At 40.5% G+C, this 22,500-nt stretch overlaps 2 protein-coding genes across 3 annotated transcripts in view; one reads left to right on the top strand and one right to left on the bottom strand.

The window, feature by feature from the left end:
* The window catches only part of LOC122809139 (NXPE family member 4-like), an 820,377-nt gene that overhangs the window by 539,702 nt on the left and 258,175 nt on the right, over window positions 1-22,500 (bottom strand). The gene's annotated exons all lie outside the window — the stretch shown is intronic.
* On the top strand, window positions 8,185-9,860 carry LOC122809140. Its single transcript, XM_044080416.1, has 3 exons — window positions 8,185-8,622; window positions 8,971-9,048; window positions 9,663-9,860. The coding sequence occupies exons 1-3, from the start codon at window positions 8,200-8,202 to the stop codon at window positions 9,762-9,764; spliced, it is 603 nt and encodes a 200-aa protein (XP_043936351.1). The 5' UTR covers window positions 8,185-8,199; the 3' UTR covers window positions 9,765-9,860.

Below are 22,500 nucleotides of genomic sequence, written 5' to 3'. Positions count from 1 at the left end.
GGTTTAACAGGCATGATCTGCTCTTAACAAAGCCGAACTGGGTAGGGTCAAATGTTTGGAGGTTCCCAATGTCTCTTTTAATGAGTTCCATGATTATGCGCTCCATAGCCTTGCAGACCAAGCTAGTCAGGCTTATAGGGCGGTAGTTCCCAGGTCTGTTGTGGCTCCACCTTTGTGGAGCAGAATAGCTTTTGCTGTGCACCACTCTATGGGTACGTAGCCTGTGAAGAGGCTGAGTTTGAACAGTGTGTTTGGGTTAATTGGTCTTTCAGCTCGTGTAGGATGCAGCCTGGGGCACCGTCCAGTCCCACTGATGCTGTGTTTTTGGCTTTGTAGAGGCCTGTTTTAACCTGAGTGTCTGATTTCAGTGGCTCTACATTCTTCTGGTATGGGTATGGGCCCTTTTGGTGGTGAGAGGGGGGTGAAGTTTGCACTGAACCTGTCTGCCAGGATGTTGGCAGTATCGGTTGGTTCACTGGATTTTGTGCCATTCTGCACTAACTTTGAGCAGATCAGAGCATTGCCACTTAGATTCTTGACATAGCTAAAGAATGCCTTGTGGTTATCTTTGGAGTCCTTGGCAATTTTTCTTTCAAAGCTCGGCTTGGATGATTTTATGAAGGATCGTAATTCCTTGCTGATACTGATCAGGGATGTCTTATCTTCTTAGGATTTTACTCTTTCCTGTACTAGTTTCCTCCATCTATTGTATAGCTTGTTTATGGCAGGAGAACACCAGACTGATTTCCTTTTTCATGGCAGAGTGAGTCTTGGTTTTGCTTGGAATATCATGATCCAGGCATTCTTGCAGATGCCTGTAGAATGCATTAATAAAGGATGTTGCAGCTTGGACAGCGTTATCCTTTAGCATGGGGTCTTTGAAACTTTCCACCTGATGTTTGCCTTTGAAAAGTTTTTGATGGTGGTTTCCTTGCCCATGGGTGGGGTTGGAAGGTGTATATCCAATGTGATTTATGGTCAGATCAAACCAGCGAGGGGTTGACCTCTGGTGTGTAACACCAGTCTCCATGTTAGTGATGACCAGGTCCAATATGTTTTCTGCTCTGGTGGGAGTGTTGACCAGTTATTACAAGGCATTTTAGTTTATAAATTCTATTAAATGTTGGTCAAGGGAGTTAGTACTTGAGTAGTTCTCCCAGTTAATGTTTGTGTAGTTGAAATCCCCCAATATTTCTGTGTTTGCTAGGACCTTTATTTTGCCCAGTGTTTCCAGCAATGTGGTATGGCGGTCCTCTCACTAGGTGTGTGATCTGTAGCAAGCTAGAATTTGAATTGCATTTTTTCCTGTTACTTAAACATGGATAATCTCTGAAGCCTCGTGCTGTGCCACTAACCTGGAGGTGTGGGTATCCTTGATGAATATGTATACTCCCCCATCTTTTGTATTTTGGTCCGTGTTCTGTGGCCGAAATGTATGGTATGACTTGTAGCTTGGAGTGCTCTCTGGAGCCTTAAACCAGGTTTCTGTTACTGCACATATCGTCTTAGCAGACTGAATGTTTTTGGCCATAAGTGAATGGTATTTGGAACTGTTCATAATTCACTCCACCCTTCCTATAGCACCACCCTTCTTATAGCACCAGTTCCATCTGATAAAAAGCAACTCCATCGCAGCTCCCTGTTATAAGTTTGAAGTTTTACAACTTATGATCATAAAAAGGATTTCAAACTTCTAAGGTTATAATGGGAGATCACCATAAGGTAAGATTTCCCTTTTGTACAATGTAGTCCGATCTCGTAGTTGGTATATTTAAGGAGCTTGGATGAGTGGGGGTGTAAGAGTGCTTACCCTCCTGCATAGAGTTTTTTTTTCATTTTTTCCAAGTACGAATTTCAGAAAATTTGATCATTGTGGAACTCCAAACATATGATATAGAACCCCCCCTCCCCCAACGCCCAAAGCATGATACTGCCACCACCATGTATTCATCCTGGGCACGCTGTTATTTTGTGTATGCGAATTGTTTGTGCAAAACATACCTTTTGTAATTGCGGCCAGAGTTCAACATTGGTGTCATGAGACCATGAGAGATTTTCTCGCATGCCTTTGTCAGACTTGATGCATTTTTTTGAAAATGTTAGCTGTGCCTGTATTTTTTATGTGTAAGGAAAGTCTTCTGTTAGCTGTGCCTGTATTTATGTGTAAGGAAAGTCTTCTGTCTTGCAACCATACCCCATAGTCGAGACATCTGGAGAGTACCGGAGATTGTTGTCACATGTAGTACATAACCAGTACTTGACAGAAATTCCTTCAACTCCTTCAGTGTTACTATAACTTTGTTGGCAGCCTCCCTCACCAGTTTCTTGTTGTCTTTTCATCAATTTCATCAGGACATCCAGTTATTTGCAACATCACTGAGGTCACAGATTTTCTACACTTTCTGATGACTGTCTTGATTGTGTTCCATGATATATCCAAGCCTGTGGAAATTTTCTTTCCCTTCTACTCACTGATATTTTCCATCAATCACATCCGTGTGTGTGTGCACTGAATTGTGTAAGGCTGAACAATGTAGCTGAGCTGTACAGGCAGCAATACTGGTTTAGACATGACCTGATGTGTGTGCAGTGGGCTTGATGCAACAACTGTTGGTTGACCTGAACTGACATACCGCAGCTTGTGTGCACCACGGCTGTTACAGCACTGTTTTGTGGAGAGATGTTAAATTCCACATGGTTCACTGGTACATTGTGTATGTGTGTGTTTAGCATGGATTGTGTAAAAGAGAATGATGTGACATGTCATGGATGAGGGCAAACCTGTTTACATTGATAGACTGTGAGGTGGCTATAGCCGATATCATGATCATATGTTGATACAGTGTCTTGTGTAGAGAGAGAGGCCAAGCTACATGGTTCGCACATAATTTTATTGGTATTGGATGTTGACATGGATGGTGTGACAGCAAATGATAGAGCCTGGATGGGCTAACATGAAACCACTAATTGTAAAGCCTGTAGTTAGAGTAGTGTGATTGCCACTATGTATCCTTTGTTGTGGAGTTTGTCCAGGCTGCATTCTCAGATCCTCATAGAAGATGTTAGCATGAATTGAGTTTGCCTTTAGGTATCAAGGATGTGAAGTGTTTCAAAAAACTCCGATTGTCCACTTCTTATACATGGAAGATGTAAACTTGTTTTAACCTTGTCAGTCCAAGTTTCCACAGGTTATTGCTGTCCTTTTTCCCACTGCATCAAACCCAACAAACCATCTCAGCAATATGCTGGTAAGGAGGAATTAAGACAGACTAGTGGGGAGGTTGCAGAAAGGATGTCATGGTGGAAACCCTGACAAGCAAGGTAGTCACTGGTGCCAGAATGGGAATGTAAGGGGCATTATGTCACTTCCCTAACTGGCATTCTCTTACACGACGGCAAGAGTCAGATTGTCTGTTTCTGACTTTTGGCCAACAGGTGCTAGCAGATAACTTGCTTGGGAGGAAATCAGTTGTAAGAGATGAATCATGAAAAGTACAGTATTCCACATCCAAGGAAGTAACACCTGTGTTCCTTACTGTCCGGCAACACGTCTCATTGGGTTGTTGCTCTATGAAGAGTTCTATTTTGCTTATTTGGCTTCCATTTTCAGTGATGGCTAATATGCCTAGAGATCAGTTTGTGATCTCAACACCAGGCCACAGCTCCTTGTGGAAAACATGGCTGTTCAGTTTGACAGTGGAAGAGAATGTATTGTGAACCAAGCATGATTAGAATATTACTTTGTATCTGTCTTTTAAGCAATGCTGTCCTAAGTGGTACCTCAAATGACTCATGTAATGCAATTGTTTGGATTTCTGTAAGACTTGGAGTTCACATGAATATGCATAACACCACCTTCAGCTTTTGTGGATGAACTGTCAATTCAACTTTGAGGAGTCGTGATGTCTCTTCTACACAGCATGATACCTGAAACTTTCCCTTTGTTCTAAACAGCAGTCTTTGTTATTCATCTGGCTTCACAAGTGAGCCACCTGTAGATGCTAGGACACATGCAAGGTGTCTTATCTGCAAAAATGATCTTCTTATGATGTTCAGGCTTTATGCAGTGTTAACATTTTCTTGGCAGTTTGTGCATTTCCTGTCTTGACTGTAGTTTGCAGTTACAGATAAGTTGTGAAGTCAAAACTTTACCTTTAGCACTCTTTCATGTGGATGAACCCATGGCCCTTGCCTTCGCTACATATCAGCTGATTTGTTATGCATAAGCCTATGTGTGGTGTTCACCTGCAAAATGTCCTTTATATAAATACATCTATTTTTTTTCTCTCTCTCTCTCTCTCTCTATATATATATATATATATATATATATATATATATATAAATACATTTTTCTGTGTTAAAAAAAATTATATATATATATTTTTGCAAATAGACATGATTGTGTATGCGTGGCTGTGTCCGTGTGTGTGATGTATAGATATAGAGATTATATATATATATATATATATATATATATATATATATATATATATATATATATATATACATACATATATATATATATATATATATATATATATCTATATATCTATCTATATATATATATATATATATATATATATATATATATATAGAGAGAGAGAGATATTATAAATCTAGTTGTAGAAAACTGCTAATACACTGGGATGTTTCTCTCCTGTTTGAAAAGGCATCTTTTCTTTCTACTTTCTGCTTCATTGTTTTACTTTGTGGCATATCAGTTATGTTGATGGGAAATAATAAGCCAAGAATATAGGACTTCACCAGTCTGAGTTGGGCAACGTGTATGTAAATTAGTCTTTTATTGACTACTGATATCGGTTCCTATCTCACTCGTTTATCATTTATTTTCATGCTTATTGCTGTTTCACCATGTGAACACATCACCTGTACTATGAGGCACAGGTTTACTAGTTGTTTCTTACTGATGGTGTGGTGCTTGCTGTACTCTAGTAAAAGAATTGTTTTGGAGGGTTTGTATCTAGAGATAGAGGTTATAGTGACCCTCTACTTGTCACTCATCAGACTCATGACACAGTCTGGCCAGGCTTATAACTGCCCTTGGGCAGATAACCTAGTACCTACCTATGAACCTAAGATATTGGTATAAGTGTAAACTCAGTAGAAATTATTGTTGTTAGTATAACAGAATGATGTCAGTGATGGAAGGATAATCTCAGTGTGTTCTCATTGTTTGGTATTGTGCAATTTTAGTGTCGCATATTTGCATCGATCCACATCATACGTACTAAGATAATGTCGAGTCAAAGGAAGTCCTGTTCCATTGTGCCATACAGTTTTGAACCCGTTTACAAGGAAGGAGAGTGCCCACCGAAGCGTTCACGAAGAAGTAGCAGCAGTAGTGAGGACGAAGAACCCTCGGCCACAATTAATGGCGAGACAGAATGGTGCTCTTGCCAGCGGTGCATACAAATGAGTTCAAGACTGGAATGCTACTGCTGTGCTTCATCACCACGTGCTTGTGTGAAAATGAATGAACTTGATCCGGCACCCATGTGCATTACCGAACATTCGCTCTTTGGCAGCACTTGCTTGACACCACACTTTCTGCACATACTAATGCGGGCGATGTACATCTTCAGAGGGAATTTCCGACAAACAAACTGGACAAACAGGTACAAGGAAATGGTACTTTCTTTCATACTTTGCAATTAGTACGGATACATGCAAGTCACAAATACAGTTCATGTTTCTAAACGTTAATTTAATTGACTGGGTTATGATAGTATGTGTTGTGATTGCTGCAGTCAGGAGAAATATAAGGACAGGTGGCAGATAAGCCTTTTTTTGGATGACACAATTGATATTTTTTCTTAATGTGGATGTCCTGCTGGAAAAGTTAGGTGTACTTCTGTTTGTATGACCATTGTGCTTTTCTCTAAGTTGTAACATGTTGCTCAGTTGCAATGCTTTCTGACAGCATATTTTTCCCTTGTGTGTAGTACTTACAGGTTTGTTGCGTATCGTGCATATGTGTTGTGGATGTATGACAATCGAAAGCTCGGATATGGACATCGTGTAGTCATACCCTCGTGTGTGGTGAACGAAATCCGGCAGAGATTTCCTTCAGATGAAGCGGACTATACTGGCTTTAAGCCATTCGAGGGTTTTTGGATGTTTCCTGAGTAAATCTTAAAACAGTTGTATGTTGCTGGCTGTCTTGACAAGGACTATATCTTAAAACATTTTGTACATTGTCAATTATTAAAAAGTGTACAAATAGAATTAAAAGCTGAGTGTTATATTCTGTAACTTTTTCTTTACTTTTCTTTTACTGTTCTAGGACATTGCCTCAGTAGCTGTAGGCAGTTTACTGTACATGAGTCGAGTATTTTTTTTGAAAAGTTTGGGTGTGTCTTGTCAAAGTTGGGTTACCTAGAAGATAAACTGCAATTATGTGCATTCCTTTACTGCAGTCTCTGTATGATTACTTTTGTGATTGTGTGGTGGAACGGAGGTAATTTTGCAGTGTGTTTAAGCTAAATTTCTTTACCTTGAAATCAGTGTTGCATCTCAATGTTGTTAAGTCATTAAAATTGTACTTTTCCTGAATTCAATAATATGGGTTATGCGTTTCTCTCAAATCTAAACAGTCTTGTTAACTTATGTATTGCATTGAATTGGAAGGCATACAACATAGGGAATGTAATCTGAGTGTGATAGCAGAAAAACAATGATAGCCATATTAAGATGACACTTGATTTCTGAAGCGGTGCAGTATTGTTGCACATCAAACTTGTCTAATGAAGCTTCATCAACAGGTATAGTCTGTATTTAACAATAGGCTGTTTGGCAGCAGTTATTTGCATACTCAGTGTGGATAGATAGCAATTATTTGTTTTTGGGATTTGTCATACTGTGTTCAAAAGGTGAAAACAGTGTGTCAGTGAAAAATGCATGAAGTAATTTTAAGACAACAGTTGTTATGAACCAATGTTATGTGGTGTTAGCTTTTTGTCACAAACTGTCCTTGTATATGAGAGCTGACGTTATCCTTCCGCTGTACACCTTTCTTGATGTGGCTGGGTGAAGCAGAGGAAATGTTGTGTTTCTTTTTTTTTTTTATCATCTGAATGTTCACATAGGATGGGTTTCTAGACACTGCTGGAAATGGTATTGCCAAATACTGAGCATCACGAAAAATTGACTACTGATTTAAATTGGGTATGTTTTGTATTGAAACAGTGTGCTGATGGTTTCTTTTTGAGCATCATAAAATGAATTCTGCCAATATCAACTGCAGACTATTGCTCATGGCTTACTGTACCTTTGGCCATTGTGGATTGAGTGCTGGATGCCTCTGTTCCTCACTGAGTTATCCTTGCAGTTACTGGTGTACTGCTGATGCGATTCAGTGAAAGGGAAAGACACTTCAGTGCAACATTGAATCATAACCCAAAGATTTTGGACAAGTACCACAGTTTGCATAGTCCTATAAGCTCCAGCACTAAATCTTTTACCTATGTCGGTGTTGGAATGCATTACCATGTGCATGTACTTAATGTGGATGATGTCAATGTGGATGCACAATCTCAAAGTGGCCACCGTGTGTGAAGTACATAGAAAGAAGAGACTATGTGCAAGTGTTTTATTAATGAATATATCTAAGCGTTATGCAATACATCAAATTAAAGACATTCAATATAACACCAAAACAGTAATGGCTACGAGATAAAGGTCATACAGTTGCAGTATCTGCATTGTGGTGCAATCATTTGCACTGAAAATGGACATCCAGCATAGCTGTCCCATAAGTTGTGTATGACTGGATGACCCTTGACATCTTTGAACATTGTGCATTTCAGGTCTTGTGTACAAGAGTTGGGTCACTGAGAGACAGCATACCAATTCCAGCTTTGTATACGCTTTTTCAACATAAGTATTGGAAATATTCATGTTCTATTTAAATAGTTTGCCATTTGTTGTCCTTTGTATCTTCACGTGAACATGTACCTATAGAGTGAATGCACAATGCCATGTGGAGGTAATAGTATGTCTGAAAGTTTCATTACATGCAGTGCGAATGGAAACTAAAACATTGGTAGTATGTATTACACACTGTTTGTTTGTGTAAGATTTTTGCAGCCTATGGCAAGTGTTGTGTTTTGAAAATTGTCATTAATATAACATTACCAGTAGCAGCAAAACATACAATCGGTCTGACATAGGTCTAACATAATGACTTATTTTGTTTCTTTCCTAAAGGTCATCCTGCAGTACATCATGCCTCACTGTCTTGCCTATGCATGTGCAACACACACTGGGCGACTTGAGGAAGGTGTGTCCATACATGCCTTCCCCAGGGATGTTCACCTTTGCACTGTGTGGGTGAGTCGATGTGGAACCGATGTGGGCCACATCCCGACTTTTGTCAAAGAAGTGATGGGCAGTAAGAGAGCAAAGTATTACCTGTGCTCTAAGCATTTTAGTGACTCCATGTTTGAAGGCAACTTCATGAAACAACTTCTTCCTCCAAATTTTATGAAACGTCAGACTCGCCAACGCCTCAAGAAAAATGCACTGCCAACCAAGTTCAGTCATACACAGAATAAAGAAAGATCATCATCCAGTCTACGTATTGCAGCACAGGAACGGAAAAAGGTATGTAGCATAAAGGATCTGTTTTCAGCATAAGTTAATGTATTGAAGACTGGAGACATGTAGTTGAAAACCATCCTGAAATATCAAAGTGATATTACTGCATTTATTATGTCAAGACTGGTTTAGACATACCATGAAAAGATATGACTTGATTTTAAACTGTGATGCTCTACTACTATCTGAAGATGTACATTGCATTTGTCATTGACATCATCACTAAGGTCAGTCTGGTTGTTTGAGACAGTTATCCAAAGTGATAAGTCATTGATTGCTACATTGGTAATTATCATGTTCGGATGAAAGTATTTAAAGGTGATAAATTGTCGTTTTTGTATTTTCCGCATACAGCTCCTGGATGAGTTACTGTCGACACAGCCAAGTACATCGGACACATTAATGCAGGAAATGGATGATAACCATGCTCAGGTAAGCCAAGTAGAGCAATAAAGCTGGGGTATAGACAGTAGGCAAGTCTGTTAATGCGAACTCTTGAGAGATTTCTATGTGTAACTGTAACTGTTTTATTAATATTGATTTCTAAAGTAAATGTGACCTATATCGGCCCAATGGCTACTTAAAGGAAATGTCGCACAGCAAGCGTATTGCTGTGGGAAATGAAATGAAACCTTACTGCGATTTAGTACTAAGATAGTGCTGATGTCTGATTACTTATTATTAATGCAGTTCTTTTTACCCAAAGTTGCCGGTGACTTCTTCAGAGGGTACTGTCACAGCAACCATGTACACATTGCACATAATGCTTTGAAGGAGCAGGATCATTGTGCTTATGCTACTTATGAGGGCAAATGAAAATCTCTGCAGGTAATTGTAGCTGCAGCAAGATACAACTTTGTAAAGAAATGCCGTTTACTTTGGATGATAGTGAAGTGATGGCTCGGTTCAGCAGGGAATAAATTAACTGTCTAACTGATGCCACACAGCTTTAATTTCCATTCCTATTTGTTTGTGATGTGTGTTGCATGCTGCCTTGCTTTTATTGTTAATGCAACTAACTGTTTTCCTGTAATGCTTCATTGTAGACAGAGCTACTGCTCCAGGACAAGGAAAAGGACATGATGAAGGAAGTGGAAGTCACAGTTGGCAATAATGTAAGAAAGTGGACACAGCATGTACTGACATAATAGTAGAGTTGTTTATTAATGGTATAAGTAATGGTTTAGTGGTTGAACATAACTTTACACTTTATCCTGCAGGTTGATGCACCACTATTCCACGAAGAGACAGTCGGCTTCCAGATGGAGATCAGCATTAATGACAGTGAATGTGTACAGGAATTGAGAAAGCAAATGCCCATGTCACTAGGAAGAGAGGTAAGGTGTACATGCTATGGGAAGATAAGATCAGAGATTAACAAAGAATATGAAATAAGGTGTACATGCAATGAGAAGATAAGATCAGAGGTTAACAAAGATAATAAAATAAGCTGTACATACAATGAGAAGATAAGGTCCAAGGTTAAAGAAAATGAAATGGGATTGTTTGCCAGCAGGTGGTCTGAAGTTCCATGTAGTGCTACCATTACAAGCACTAAATCACGTAGTCGATGTAGTCAGACACGCAACATACATTATACAACAAGTCTTGGAACTCAGACAAGCTTCCCGCGGGTAACAATGCAAGATGCAGAGACAATGGCATCAAGTTGTAAAGATGCAGCAACACAGTTTCCAGAGATACGTCCAATAGTAAGGCATATAGTGAAGGACCACACCTATGCACAAAGGACCATGGATGTGGATGACCTTGCAAACTACAATATCGGCACAAACAAGGACCAAGTGACTCAGGTGGACTTGCCAACACAATTTATGGAAGTCGACATTCATTCACCCATAGTAGCCTGTAGCACACCAATCAAACTTAATCTAGTTGGATCCAACAGTTTGACAAATGAAGATATGGACATGTTTAGGAATAGCACTGAACATAGTATCATAGACCATGAGTGGGCAGAGACATTTGATAGCATGTCAACGAATGCCAGCAACGGCGGAAGAACTGAAGACATGAAACTGATGGAGGTTAGTGCTGAAAGCGCACAGGAAGACACTGAATGGTGTGAGCCATCTTGCAGTACATCCACATCGGAAACAGACAACAGCTTTGAGAATGAAACTCATGAGCAGCACATAGCAAAGCAACGAAAATTCATAGTTTTTGAAGATTGCCTGAATGAGTTGATGTTGAAATTGATATGTCCACAATGCAAAGCACCAGCATGTGAAGATTACTATAAAAGTTCTGTGGGATCGATGTTTGCTGCCAGAGTAGAATGTTTGAATGGACATCAAATTGTAAATTGGAAAAGCCAGCCAATGCTTGGACGAATGTCGGCAGGAAATATACTCAGTGCAGCAGCTGTACTGTTTAGTGGAAATACATATGCACATATAGCAAGGTTTTGTGCTTATGTCGGACTTGAATTTATCGCTCAAACTACTTTCTATGAAATACAGCGTGAATACCTATTTCCAGTAGTGCAGAATACATGGAAACTACATCAGGAAGAACTTCTACAGGATGTTCGTGGGAAAGCAATTAGAGTTGCGGGTGATGGTCGCTGTGACAGTCCAGGGTATTCTGCTAAATACTGCTGTTATAGTGTAATGGACATGGACACCGGCTATCTGTTGGATTTTTCACTTGAGCAGCTAGGGGATGGTATTTCTTCAGTAGCTTTGGAGAAGAAAGCTTTCCTGAACTGCATGCGTAATTTGCGTCAAATGGACATCAACATCAGTGTAGTAGCTACAGACCGTCATCGAGGTATTGCCTGTGCAATGCGAACAGAGTTTCCAGAAATAGAACATCAGTTTGACCTGTGGCATGTGTCTAAAGGAATTAAGAAAAAAATTGTTGAGGTGGCCAGAAAAAAAGACATGGATCAGCTCATGCCATGGTGTCAAAGCATTTCAAACCACTTGTGGTGGTGCTCAGAGACATGTGATGGAGATGCAGAGATACTTTCTGAGAAATGGAAGTCCCTATTGTATCACATGACTGATACACACCACTGGGATTGGGGCAAAAAGTTCCATGCCTGTGAACATGACATCCCCATAGAAGGCAGAGAGCAAAAGCAGTGGTTGCAACAAGGGAATGAAGCCCACATGGCATTGGCAAAAATTGTCATGAACCAAACTCTGCTCAAGGATCTCCAACACCTAACTCAGTTCTGCCATACAGGGAGCTTGGAAGTCTTTCATGCACTACTTTGTAAGTATTGTCCCAAGTTTGACCATTTCTCTTACAATGGAATGAAAATTAGAACTATGCTTGCCATTTTGGATCATAATGCAAATGTGAACCGTCAGCAAGCAGTAGTGAGATGTCCCAAGAATAACTCTGCTGCCAAGGGTGATGTGCGATACCGCATTGTATACCCTAAGGCAAAGCAAGATTGGGTGGCCAAGCCAATTTTTGAAGAGCGCAAATATGATTACATATTTGATATGATCATAGATGTGATTAGTCTGAAAAGCGGAAGTGTTCAGGTGCCAAGTCTGGAACAACCACTCATTCCAAAGAACATAGCCAAGTGTGATAGACCAGACAAACAAGAAGTTATCTTAAGGCACGTATCACGGTTCGGTAAGTTAGAGCCAAAGTGAGACCTTTCTCGGACTGATTATGTTACTGCTGCAAGGTTGTGAAGCTACTGGTACTGCATTTGAGCATTGAAGACATACTGCTGTAGTGTGTCAAACACTGATTCAAAGTCAATGCTTGTAGTTGCTGGTAAGTACTCAATTCTTAGATTCATTAATGGGCAAGTGTTAAATAGATTATAATATGTAGTCATTTAAATATGAAATGCTAGAGTCACTTATGAATGGACATAGTAGAAGTGTTAGATGGAATGGACATTCCCTGCTGTCAATGACTATAGACTATTCTAGTACGGTTACTGTAGTTGGCTGTCAACAGAGATTCCCTTTAATGCAGTCACCCGATTGTTACATTGTTAGCATGCCATATATGCCAGCTGTAATGTCCAATGCCGATTACGCACAACAAAATCATAGGGGTACCCAACATTTGCTAAACAGAGTCAAATGTACAACATCTGACTGTATTCTGACTGCATGAGGATTCAGAGTGTAGATCGATGCTTGGCATACAAGGCATTATCATACCACACTTTGACGGACCTGCTGCATTTACGCAAAGTACGAAAGAATTGTATTACGTACTCTAAAGAGTGCAACCTTGGATGTGATATAAATTGGATATTTAAGGGAGACAAATAGTTGGGCAAAACAGAAATTACCACTTTGCTAGAAAATGGTGCAACTTACATGTGAACAAGTGTTGCTGCCTAATTCGATGTCAATTTGACATTGGCAAATACAGTCTCAGAAGGCAGTGCATCCCAGCTTTGGCACCAATGTCTGTTATGGACATAGGCAGACTGCAAATGATTCATGAACACATGTGCATGACTACCACTTATGGGTTAGCAAAGCTTATCACACATTTGGAAAGCATGGCCCAACTGAACAACGTCCCTTGGGTTTATGAGCCTAGTTAAGATGTAAGAAGAAATTTTAAGCTTCACATCCGTATAGAGTCCTACTGACAAGTTGGTTTTGTTGTGGAACATAACGAGGAAAACTGAAGGTGGTAGTTGCTGTGCGGTATTTGAAGCTGGTGTTGAACAGACCATCTGATGAAGAAACGATTCAATTAGCATCCCAAATTAAATGTGGTACTGAATGACAGATTAGCTTGCTCTCATTACCATCTTGAGGATGTGGTTGGACACACACAAATCGCCTTGATGTAGGTTGTCTGCTCCAACTCTGGTAGTGTTGTACATGGCATGATAGAGGGGTGATAGTGCGCATTTGTAACCAAGACATGGTTTAAACTGAAGAATAACCAGTAAATCCAACCAGATGGAAAAAGCGCACCAGCTACAGAAAAAAGTCTTTATTGCAGCAACAGAAGTAAATCCACATTAAACTGAAGAATACTCTGAAGCAACTAGTTGGGGAAGAAGAGCTACCAGTCTCAGGACACTGACATGATCTCATTGGCATAGTAATCCCATAGGCACAATAAGTTACACAACTGTAGTCAGTCTTTCACAATATCATTGAGGGTTTGATTGATAGCGACAGGAAAGAAGACCAATGCATCATATCAATGCACTGTCTTAAGAGTGAGATTCTCTGTTTATGTTTATTTGACAGTGATTCAGTATCAAGACCTCACTCTTGTACAGTACAGTGTTTCACATCCAGGGACCTAAACTGTGTGTTGCCTACTGTCCTACAACACATGCCTCATTGGGAGGGGGTTATGAACACTTGTCTTTAACCATTGGTCAAACAAGAAGCAAAATAAGTGATTTTGCCTAGCGATAAGCTTTGATCTCAACACAATGTCATGTGCCCTTGTGGAAAACATGGCTGTTATCGAGGCCAGTTGAAGAGAATGTATTGTGAACCAAGCCTGACTTGAGTAGCTTTCTCTGTCTTTAGTTTTAAACAATGGTTCAATCTGTGGTACTTGCCATGTCTCATCTGATGCTATTGTTTTGATTGCTGTGAATGTGTGAAGCAGTTGTCTGGCTTAGACTTCAAATGAATATGCATAATACCTCCTATATCTTATGTGGATGAGTAGTGAACTGAAGTTAGACTTAGGAGTCAAGATGTTTGCATAGTCAATTCACCTCCTTAGCATGATAACTGTTAGTTCAGCTTGCCCGTTGTTGTTCTGAGCATCAGTCTTTGTTATTCATCAGACTTCACAGGTTAACCAGTAGTAGAGGGTATGGCGCATGAAAGCAGTCTTGTCTAGAACTGATCTGTCTGTAACATGAGAGAATGTCTTATGATGCTCTGTCTTCATGCACTTTTGTTTATATATAGATATATATTTGTGCATGTGTTATATAGATATATATATATATATATATATATATATATATATATATATATATATATATATATATATATATATATATATATATATATATATATATATATATATATATATATATATATATATATATATATATATATATATATATATATATATATATATATATATATATATATATATATATATATATAAATAATCTGCTTTTTAGTGAAAGTGGCAGCTGGTGGTTGGTTATATCATTGAGCTATGCTGCAAAGTCGAAATGGAAGCAGCATGGTGATTAGTTTGGTTCACATCCCTAGGGCTGACTGCCACAAGGGATGGCAATCTTGAGGTTAAGTATTAATAGCTGGGTTGCCCATGGATGTCACTGTATTGTGTGTTGAGGTTGGCTGTGGAACACTGGTACTGTGCTTTTAGGGATGATGTAATAGCTTTTTTAGAATCATATGTGGATTAATCTGCTGTGAATGTGTGAGACGGTTTTATGGTGTAAGTATCTGTATGTGTGGGTTATGGAAGCTGTTGTGTTTAGGGGACAGCTGGGTCTGAGCTGTAGTGGGATATAACTTTTTGGACAGCAGCAGCTATGGATGCCCATTGCTGTGTCTTCATAGCTTTGTGTAAGAGGTGAGGAAAGGAAACTGGGTGGAATGGCACACTGTTTCGGTCTCTCCCTGTCATTCGTTGCTGTATACAAGACTGATAGAGTAGATGTGGTGATGTCAGTCCAGTTATGGGAAACAGAGGGCTATAGTGCAGTGTACTTGCACAAACTTAATTTGGCTGCACTGAGGTTAGAAGCATTGGAGCAATGATTTCCCATTTTTTTACATCACTCAGTAGTGGAAATTCACAGCATTTACTGGTACATTGCAAGTCAGCGTTAGTGTGTGTGTGTGTGTGTGTGTGTGTGTGTAAGTAGTATATATTGTCTAGTGGATATAAACTAATCATATCAACGCTTTACACTTAGCTTGTGTAAAATGAGGCTGGTGTCAGTGTACTGTATTGTACTCACTGTGACAAATGATAATTGTCCAGAGATAAAATAAGTTGCATTCGAGTGCCGTTGTTTAATTGCTCCCTTGTTGAAAAATTGACAAAGCAGTTTGCTGAACTGGAAGTGTGTTTGTATGTGTGTGTCTGTGAGTGTGTGTGCATTGCACAATGTAATGTTAAACAATGTAGCTGACCTGCACTGGCACCGACCGTGTTTAGGGATGACATCATGTCAGGGCAGTGTGCTTGCTGTAACACCTAAGTGCCCGAAAATGACATTGACTGCAGGTTAGGTGGCCCATTGCTGCTGTGGCGTGGCCCATTGCTGCTGTGGCACTGTCATGTGGAGAGGTGGGCAGTCCCACATGATTAACTAGTAGATTGTGTGTCATTGTGTATGTTTTAGCATGGGTTGCCTCAAACAGATTCACTTAGCATGGCATGGATGAGCCCAACCCTCTTAAAAGAACTGACTGTCGGGTGTCCAGAGCTGACCTCGCCTTCTTATGTGATAATCAGTGTCTTGCGAAGACACGGACAAATGAGCATGGTACAACAGCATATAAGTTTTGCAAGGGTATTGTGAATGCGAGTGGTATAGCCTGGCATAGCTGAGAGCAAACCAGTTGTTGTAACCAGTGGAGTCAGTGGATTCCACTTGCATCATCTACTGATGTGAGCTAGTTTGACCGTCTTAATTTTCAGAGACTCCTACAGGATGTAAAAAAGCCATTTTCAACTGACTTTTGGAAATGGAATTTTAGTGCCGGTGCTGGAAAGTCTATGGAAAATGTGATGAGAGAGGTCAGTTGATAGACAGGATGCAACTCGGATAGGTTGCCTGTCTGTCCACATTTTCCATACTGTTATTGTTTTCCTTTTTCCTATGGCATCAAACCCAACACACCATCTCAGAATGAAGTTGGTAAGGAGACACAAAGACAGAGTAGTGTGGAGGTTGCAGAACGGATGGCATGGAACCCCTGACAATCAATGGAGAGTCGATGTCAGGATGTGTATGTAAGGGTCATTGTGTAACTTCCCTCCCTGGCACTGTGTTACACTACTGTAAGAGTCTGATTTTCTGTTTCTGCCTTTTTGGCGACTGATTGATTCAGACAACTTACTTGAGTGTGACTTCGTGGTAAGAGATTAGTCTTGTAAAGTACCGTATTCCATATCCAGGGATATAACCCCTGTGTTCCATACTGTCCTGCAACACTTTTCTTTGTGAGTGCTTATATGACTAGTTCTCATTACCCATCGGTAAAAAAATAAATACTAAAAAAGTAGTGTACCTGGAGATCACTTCAGGATCTTAGAACAATGTCACATGTCCTTGTGGCCAACATGGCTGTTATCTAGGTCAGTGGAAAATTAATGTATTGTGAACCAAGTATGACTTGAATATTATGTGTTTTTAAGTTTAAAAATATGATTTCATTTGTGGTACTTCTCATGTCTCATCTGATGCTATTGTTTTGATTCCTGTGAATGTGCTAATCAGTTCTCACTTACAGTTCACATGAATATGCATAACACCTCCTTATTTTTTTGTGGATGAGTAGTGAGTTGAAGTTATACTGAGGAGTCGTGATGTCTGCATAGTCAATTCACCTTCTCAGCATGATGCCTGTTTGCTCAGCTTACCCTTTCCTGTTCTGAGCATCAGTCTTTGTGATTCGTCTTGCTTCACAGGTTAGCCACCTGTAGATGCCGAGACACATGAAAGTGCTCTATCTGCATAACTGATCTGTCCTTCACATGGAAGACTGCATTATGATGTGTCTTTGTGCATTGCTGTTGCCAAGGGCAATTTGTGCATTTGCTGTCTTGACTGTACTTTGAAGTTGTTTAAAGTAAAACATTTTACATTCTGTACCCTTTCCTTTGGATGAAGCCATGGCCCTTCTTTGGGGTGCAGCATTGTTGATGTTTGTGTATAATCCTACTATGTGTGGTGTCCCTATGCAAACCAATTTGTGCATATAGTGCCTGGGTATGTGTAATATATTTTTTATATGTGTGTGTGTGTGTGTGTGTGTGTGTGTGTATATGTATATATGTATGTATATATATATATATATATATATATATATATATATATATATATATATATATATATATATATATATATATATATACAAATTTAAAAAGTGAGTGGATAGTAGGATAATAGCATGTTACTGGGCTATTGGGCCTGAGGCGCTTATAACCCTAGCCAAGAGTTTAGCCCATAATTAGACAAATGACCCAATGCCCCTGTCCAGCTGGGACACGTGTATAATCCCAAGGGTCTACTTTCTGTTTCCCACCCAGTTATCCAGGTTGTGGTTACAAAAGGGTAAAGAGGTACTCTGATGTGGAAAGGCCTGTTCCATACAGGAGGGAGTCTCTGGGACACAATTATGTCCCACCAACAAATCTTGTGGGTATCTCAGACCAAGTTGAGGCCACGCCTGCAGGTTACTCGATTGGAGCTTGTCTTGCGGATATGCAGTAGTCCTATTACGCAGTGGTCCATGATCACCTTGTATGCCAGATAGAGGTGACCTCTGAGGAGTCTGTATGAAAGTAAGTCGAGGGATTGGGCTTTTAGCCTATCTCTGTATGTAAGATGTTTTGAGGCCATCAGTTGTCCTGATGAGGAAATTCTGTGGTCTCTCCAGCTGCTGCATGTGCTTTGCAAGGTGCATGCTGAAAGGTGATTTGTAGTCCATAATGAGGTTTATAATGGAAGAATACAGGGATGATATGACATCCTTGTCTGAGAATGAGATACCCTTACTTATGAGGTGGGCCATGTAGAAGGCTTTCCTTACCATGGAAGCAACACAGTGGTCAAAAGTATAGTAGCTATCAACCTGGGTTGCAAAATCCCTGAGAAATGATTGAGTGCTTAGGACATTGCTATTAATGTGATAATTTCTGGGGACATCACTCTTCACAAAGTGGATGAGGTTTTTGTTTGGTATTGATCTTGAGGACATGTTTGTGGCACCAGTCATTTCTCTGAGTGAGAGAGTCTTGGAAGATGTCCACATCACTAGGGGAATTGATGACCCAACTTGCAGTCATATGCAAACTTGGTCTGCCATAGCCCAATGGTTTAGCCCAGCACCTCTGAAAAGTATATCCCATATAACAGAGGCTACCAGGCCGAACCATGGGGTATGCCACTTGTTACGGGTCTACTATTTCTGGTCTATTCCCCTATTTTGAGTAAGTGAGGTAATAGTGAGCAAGTTTGCTACCCATCTGGTAACATCTTGATTGATGCCTAGTTGAAAGAGAGTGTCTGTTATGACTGAGTGTGGAATAGTGTCAAAGGCTTTTGCTCGGTGAAGGTAGTCTGTGTGTGCTGTCTTTGCATCATCCATGGCTTTGTTGACTGTCTGAAAGAACTCTGTCAAATTTACAGACATGACCTCGCCTAGATGAAGCAATCATTCAGTAAGATGGAGACAGGGAAGGCTAGAGCACTAGCTGCCATTTGCAGATATTTAGCTGGGAGGAGGTCAGCTGATGCAGTGCAAGGTTTAAGTTTTTGGAGAAGCTTATGGACGAGTGATGTTGGCACTGGTTGTAAAGTAAATGCAGGAGGATTATTAGCTGTTGAGGGTGGTGTAGTAATGCTAGCAGGGGATAAGGTATTTGCTAGTGATGTAACTGAGTCAGACAAATATTTGTTAAATGTGTCATCAATTTGGGTGATGGTCTCTAGTACATGTGGCCACCAATTTGAACCCTAGGTTTTCTTTGTGGGATTTCATTACTGCTCTTATTTGCTTGTTCAGGCTAAGGAGACATTGATTCCAATTGGGCACCTGCCCTTATTGGTCTTGAACAGAATTTTTTTATCTTATCTTTGGTATAGACTTTATTTATTGCATATGTCCACCAGACAGGTACACTGTTCCTTGTGGTGGATAACTTAATCCAGTGGGGTACTCCTGATTCTATGCATCTATATAATTGCTCTCATAGTGCTTTTTTGTATTTTTGGATATTGGTGCCAGTTCCAACATAGGGGAAGGCATCCGTGAAGCTGTGTATAACATCCCACTGTAGGCCGTAAGCAGCTTTTGAGATGTTTGTATGTTTGATACTAGCTAGAGAAGGGGATTGAGTGAGATGGTGACTTCGAAAGTGACCGCTTTCTGGCGGGATCTTAACAGAGCAGATGATACTTTAGGGATGATATGGTGTTGACTCATGTTGGTTAATACCAAGACAAAGATGATATGGTGTTGACTCATGTTGGTTAATACCAAGACAAAGATATCGCCACCCCTTCTGGGGACTAACAACTAACTGTTTCAAGGCGCTGGCATGGACACAATCTAGGTAAGCTGTGGGCATTTGTGTTCTGGCATGAGTAGTTCTTCCAGTCTATGTTCGTAAAGTTTGTGACCCAGAATCGTGGTAAAGGGTTGAATCTTGATAGATTCAAACAGGTACAAATAAGATGAGTGCGATTTGTGGTAAAGGGTTGAATCTTGATAGATTCAAACAGGTACAAATAAGATGAGTGCGATTTGTGGGCAGGCAGCTAACTATGATTTTACTAGTGGTCTCGTCAATGGTTAACTGCACCTGGAATGTCTTGTGTGTCTGTGTCTGTGTCTGCGCGTGTGCGTGTGCGTCTTTAGCCAGCCTGGAGGTGTGTATGTCTCTAATGTATTTTGAAAATCCACCTCCTGTGGGTTTACTGCCCAGAGTTTGGAGTCTCAAAGTATGATAGGATGAGTAACTGGGAAAGGCTGGGTTGCTCGGCGCATCTTTGAAACAGGATTCTGTAACTGCACAGATGTCAGCATTTACCAGGGTTAGTAATGTTTTTATATGTTCATAGTTTCATCGATGTGTAATAGGCTAACGGCCCTGGAGCCTACACAAGCCTAGGATCTAGGATTAGCCAGGCATCGTGCCATCTGACCTTAGTTTCCAGTGCATCTGAGTGACTGGAGTGATCCCCTAGGTGAATTTTCAATTTCACCATTGACTCATCAAGATTTATCTTGAAGAGGCCCAGTGAGGTGTTCTGTTTGACATGTATGGGAAGTGTGTTCCATAGCATGGGCAGTCTTTGGTTTCTGAACCTGTCCCGCCATCACGTTCTGGTGATTGTGGTGAATGAGATTGAGGACTCTGGAGTGTGTGGAACAGATGGCAAGCAAATTCGATTGATGTAGCATTTCTAACATGGCTGGGTCAGATATGGCTTGATAAGGCAAGCAGAGATTACCTCTAAGTAGGAGATATGACACAGAGAATATTTGTACTTTGAGTGTGTCCATAAAGGGCAATTGTTTAAGGCCTAGGATACTCCTCTTTTTGAGGTACTTTGGTGGCCTCTCCAGTTGTTGCAGGTGTCTATTGAGGTACATGCGAAAAGGGGCATTGTACTCGAGGATTGGCCTAATGAGGGAAGAGTAGAGGGAGACAATGACCTCTTTCTTCCTGGATCCAAAACCCTTAGTAATGAGATGTGCCACATAGAAGGACTTTCTGACTACAATCGCAGTGTGGTGGTCAAAGGAGAGATTGCTGTCAACCTGTGTTCGCAGATCTGTTATAATGCCTTGTGTGTTCAGTGGACTACCATCATTGTGATAGTTAATGGGAACTGTTTTTTTTTCCCAAAGGGAATGACAACACATTTATTGGCATTGAGCTTAAGGCCATGGTTCTGACACTAGTCGTTGGTCTTAGTGAGGCCTGTCTGTTGGATGTCAAAAAGACATAAACATAAAGATTATGATAAAGAGCACAGCCAGGAATATTGTCAAGTCCCGTTCAAGATGCATTTAGGAAGCTTATGGGTTTATGGGAGACCTGGGTCTGAGATGGACTGGCACATAAATTTTTTGGTGCAGCATCTAGAATCTATTCAGTTAGCTTGCTTCAGGACATAGTGGATACCTAAAGTAGACATCAACAGCATCTAGGGTCACCCATAGCTGTTTCTTCATCACTTTGTGGAGAAGTGAGAAAAGTAAACAGAGTTGAATAACACACTCTGGTTATCTGCAGCATTCTGTGATGCAAACCAAGACTGAAGATTAGTTGGGGCAATGGCAGCCAAGTTCTGTAAACAGAGGGGGATATTGCACTGTGCTTGCTTCAACTGAATGTAGCTGCACTGTGCTTGAGGCATCGGAACAGTGATTGCACACAAGTTGTACATCACTATTTTAGGACGAGTTGCGGGAAATGTGTGAAATAAGAAGTTATGTACCTACCATAACGTTCCATGTTAGTTGTCTTCTCTCGCCTTCTTTCTTGCTTGATGGGTTCGGAGCCGATCCCTCGGCTCCGACTCGGCACTTGCTAAGCTCGAGAGTCACTTTTACCAGCTCGAGGCAGCCCCATATCCCATGATGCAAGGCGGTAAGTACCCAGATCTCGTTTGATGACAAAGGGCAATAGCACCAAGCATAAAATACTTCCCAAAGGAAGAAAGAAAACTTACAGATGGAAGAAGGACCAGGTCTGAATGGTCTTCAGCATAACAGTTTCTTATAACAAGGTCTGTCCAGGCCAGGGGAAGGAGGGAGGGTCGCAGAAAGAAGGAGAGAAGACAACTAACATGGAATGTTATGGTAGGTACATAACTTCTTAATGTTAAGTTGTCAATCTCGCCTTCATTCTTGCTTGATGGGACAGCGTCCTAGCACCTCTATCCTGGGTGGCTCAATGGAACAAACTCTTGAGGACTGTAGAGCCAAAACTGGCTCTGTCCCTGGAGGCCAAGTCCAATTTGTAATGGGAAACAAAAGTGTGAGGAGTGGCCCAAGTGGCGCTGCACAAATAGTGTCTAAAGGAAGTCTAGCTTGAAAAGCTGTAGAAGTAGCTAAACTCCTAGTTGAATGTGCTTTAGGTTTTGAGCACAGCTGTTTTCCCCTGAGCAGATAAATTTCAGAGATGACCGAAGAAAGCCATCTGGACAAAGTCACTTTA

This window comes from Protopterus annectens, chromosome 8.part0 (genome assembly GCF_019279795.1).
Source record: "Protopterus annectens isolate FY-2018-M chromosome 8.part0, PAN1.0, whole genome shotgun sequence".
Taxonomy (NCBI): Eukaryota; Metazoa; Chordata; order Ceratodontiformes; family Protopteridae; genus Protopterus; species Protopterus annectens.
The sequence above is the reverse complement of the archived record's forward strand: the minus strand, read 5'-3'. Positions and strand labels throughout refer to the sequence as shown.

Excerpts from the sequence above, each read along its gene's own strand:
- LOC122809140 (XM_044080416.1), top strand. The coding sequence starts at position 8,200 with ATGACTTATTTTGTTTCTTTCCTAAAGGTCATCCTGCAGTACATCATG. Across the intron at positions 8,623-8,970 it reads CAGCACAGGAACGGAAAAAG|CTCCTGGATGAGTTACTGTC; the intron begins GTATGTAGCATA and ends TTCCGCATACAG. Across the intron at positions 9,049-9,662 it reads TGGATGATAACCATGCTCAG|ACAGAGCTACTGCTCCAGGA; the intron begins GTAAGCCAAGTA and ends GCTTCATTGTAG.